The 2948-nt window shown below is 51.2% G+C and overlaps 2 protein-coding genes across 2 annotated transcripts; one reads left to right on the top strand and one right to left on the bottom strand.

The window, feature by feature from the left end:
* Positions 1-34: 34 nt before the first annotated feature.
* Positions 35-649, top strand: DACRYDRAFT_112695 (uncharacterized protein; the record flags this gene model as incomplete). The annotated part of the gene is made up of 6 exons (XM_040769473.1): positions 35-104; positions 156-228; positions 284-318; positions 369-485; positions 539-553; positions 606-649. 6 exons carry the CDS (start codon positions 35-37, stop codon positions 647-649), a joined length of 354 nt encoding a protein of 117 aa, XP_040623406.1.
* Positions 650-920: 271 nt separating this feature from the next.
* Positions 921-2060, bottom strand: DACRYDRAFT_19278 (Brix-domain-containing protein; the record flags this gene model as incomplete). Its single annotated transcript, XM_040771440.1, has 6 exons — positions 921-1021; positions 1072-1145; positions 1200-1588; positions 1636-1745; positions 1805-1994; positions 2058-2060. The coding sequence occupies 6 exons, from the start codon at positions 2058-2060 to the stop codon at positions 921-923; spliced, it is 867 nt and encodes a 288-aa protein (XP_040623407.1).
* Positions 2061-2948: the final 888 nt, after the last annotated feature.

A 2948-nucleotide genomic window follows, 5' to 3' on the forward strand; every position in this document is an offset into this window, starting at 1 on the left:
CACCTCAGTTGTCGCTCTGGCTTTGCTGCCCTTCATGGTTCAGGCTGCTGCGATCCGCAAGCGCTCTGAAGATCTCATCGATATCGAGACATTCACCGAGTCCGGTGAGTGCAAACAGGTAGAACATGTCGAATGCCGCTGATCCTCCTCCACAGACTGCAGCGGCGAAAGCCAAAATTACGAAGATATTTCGCCTGGTCATGTCTCGCAGTCGCTTGGCAGTCCCAGGTTTGCACTCTCTCGTAGTACGTGCTCACGACAGGCAATCTTACATTTGCACAAGGGCGGCGTTCAGGGTCATCCAGAGCCAGAACTCCTGTAAGTCCTTTCCTTCAAGCAAGTTGACGGCCCGCTCAATCCTTGCGCAGGCTCCATTACCCTGCATGGCGAGAATAACCAAGAGACGGTCATTCCCGCATTTGCCTTGGCGCCTGGCACCTGCCTCCATACTAACGACGGGCAGGAATTCATCTCGTTTGAGTACAGTGCGTCCTTTGTCGAACCGTAGAAGATACATAGGCTGACTGTGTACCGATAGGCTGTAACGGCGGAAGTGAGCCACAGGTCGTTGATCGTATGTGCCCATTTACTGACTTTCTTATCAGCCCCCACCGTGAACCAACTGTACGCCAGCTCCGCTCATTGGTGAGTGACGTTGGCCTGGTTATCGGTCTGCTCTCTTTTCGGCCTGTTCTCCCGGGGATGGGAGAGTCAATATGATTGTCAAAAAAGTATTGTAGTATGTAGTATGGTTATTTAGTCAGACCCAATACTTGTGTGTTCCTTTCATACGGATGAGTCCCCCACGCACAAAGCATCGGCAGCACATAAAAGTACACATTAACGTCATAATGGTAGTGTGCAATGCACGCGTGTGGTCCCGTGTCCGTCTACTTTGCAGCGAAAGAAACCCCGCCCACTCAGAGCTGGCGTCGCTTCTTCGCCGTTCGCGTATAATGGGTCAACACCCACTCCTTCTCAGCTTCGTTCTGCTCGATAGTACCAAGACGGATCTCGTATGCTGTCATCGTCGTCAGTGCGGGGTATGAAGCGCGAGGGCAAGGGACGAACGTTTCATCTCGAACCTGGGCCCGACTTCGGCTAGCTCGACAGACTTGTGTGACGTGCGGACGAAGACGTGGTGTCTAGAATCTTGTCAGGATGTGATGCGACTTCCAAGCCTGGGGATGTGTACTCACCGGAAGGAGATGAAGTCGCTCTCATTGACAAAGCTCATTACCCTCTTACTGTCATCCTTCGGGACCGGAAAGAGGTATCTCAGGGCATCCATGACCCTATTCCCTAGCGGGCTCGAGAAGCCTTCGAAAACCAAATGTGGATACTGCTCGCTGACGGTGCTCTGCCCATAAGCCGCAATATCGTGTCGTAGAGCAACGTTGTGCAGGGTGAAGAAGAGAGTTGGCCCGTGCGGAAAATGGGAGACGATGAGCGCGTCAGGCGTCCCTCGGTGCTCGTGTAGGATCAGAAGGTCCGTCACGTCGTTTGCTCGACAGGCGGTAGCAAGCTCGGAGACGACGTAGTTTCCTCGGTTTATACGGTGTGCGTTGGGGAATACGAGACGCATTTCCTTGGTTCAGCGTGAGTGAGAGAGGAGGAATGAGGGAGAGGACACACCTTGGCGAACTGTTGCAGTCGGGAACTGGGATCGCGGGAGGTGGTGATAACAATTTTAGGATCTTGGATGCCTGCTCGAGAGTACTCGCTGTCGACGTGGTTCTCCGGTTCTGCATTCGATCACACAAGTCAACAATCTTCCTCGTTTGCGCAACTACCAAGTACTTACCTGTCTGCGACTGATCGAACATCAGATCCTTTCCCAGCTTCTCTGCATCCTTCCTCATCTCTCCTGGGACGAGCTTTCCTGCCGCGAGCGCATCTTTGAGTTTTTGCTTGCGCTCCCATGTCTGGCGTTCCTGTGATTCCTGTGCCTTTCGGTAGAGATATTCGCGACGCTCGCGAACTTGTCGTCGTATCTAATCGTTGAATGTAAATGATTAGAACATGTTCAAATATGTGAGGTATTTACGCCGACGTACCATCTCAAAAAGTCAAAAAAATACTGTCAGGGTCCGACCACGGGAAAGAGGCGCCGTGCTGTAGCGGCCACGGGATCATATTGCGTTGTTTTGCACTGCCACTACTTGCCCATATGACGTCGGGATACGACGGGATCAGAGGCTCCGAAAGTTGCCTGAAAGCACTGTTGGGCAGCACTACAGACCCTTGCAATGAGTACAACAGACCCCTGCAATGGGAATGATGGCCCCTGTGATGAGTTCCACCCTTCTGAAGTTTTGGCATACCAACCCCAGCCCTGGCAATGCACCTGGATACAAGGAGAGTGTTTCACACAGCCTTGGGTAGATAGTATAAGAAGCTACCAGCAACCACTGTACTTAGCTTATCTTCCCCTCTCCTAAGAATACCTTATGTGGATCTGATTTTCCCTATACTGACAGGAAGCTATACTTAACTTGACTTGGCTGATCTGAGACTGACATCTGATTTCCACATACCAACTTCCAATAGTGCAGCACCTAGCTGATCCTGACTTACTGACCAACTGATTTCTTGACCGACTTGCCTCCCCCTTCATTAGCAAGTTCTTGCCTATCTCTCATTGGACCAATATATTTGGACCCCCAATATTCGAACACCTCTTGGGTTGGATCAGTGGACCAAAGCATGCTTTCATATTCTGCTTGAAGTCTTCCCATGTGGCAGGTTTTGGATCAAGGTCACACCACCATGCTGAGACACCCACACCACAAAATGACCAAGCAATATCAACCTTTCATTCTGAGGGAACCTGACAGAGTTCCATGCCATCTTCCATAGCCTGAAGCCAGACCCCTACATTCTCAGAGGTAAGTGTCAGGGCACCAGCTCATTGCTTGGTCAAGAGACATGACTAAGCCTTTATGACA

Source organism: Dacryopinax primogenitus (genome assembly GCF_000292625.1).
Source record: "Dacryopinax primogenitus strain DJM-731 SS1 chromosome Unknown DACRYscaffold_47, whole genome shotgun sequence".
Lineage (NCBI taxonomy): Eukaryota > Fungi > Basidiomycota > Dacrymycetes > Dacrymycetales > Dacrymycetaceae > Dacryopinax > Dacryopinax primogenitus.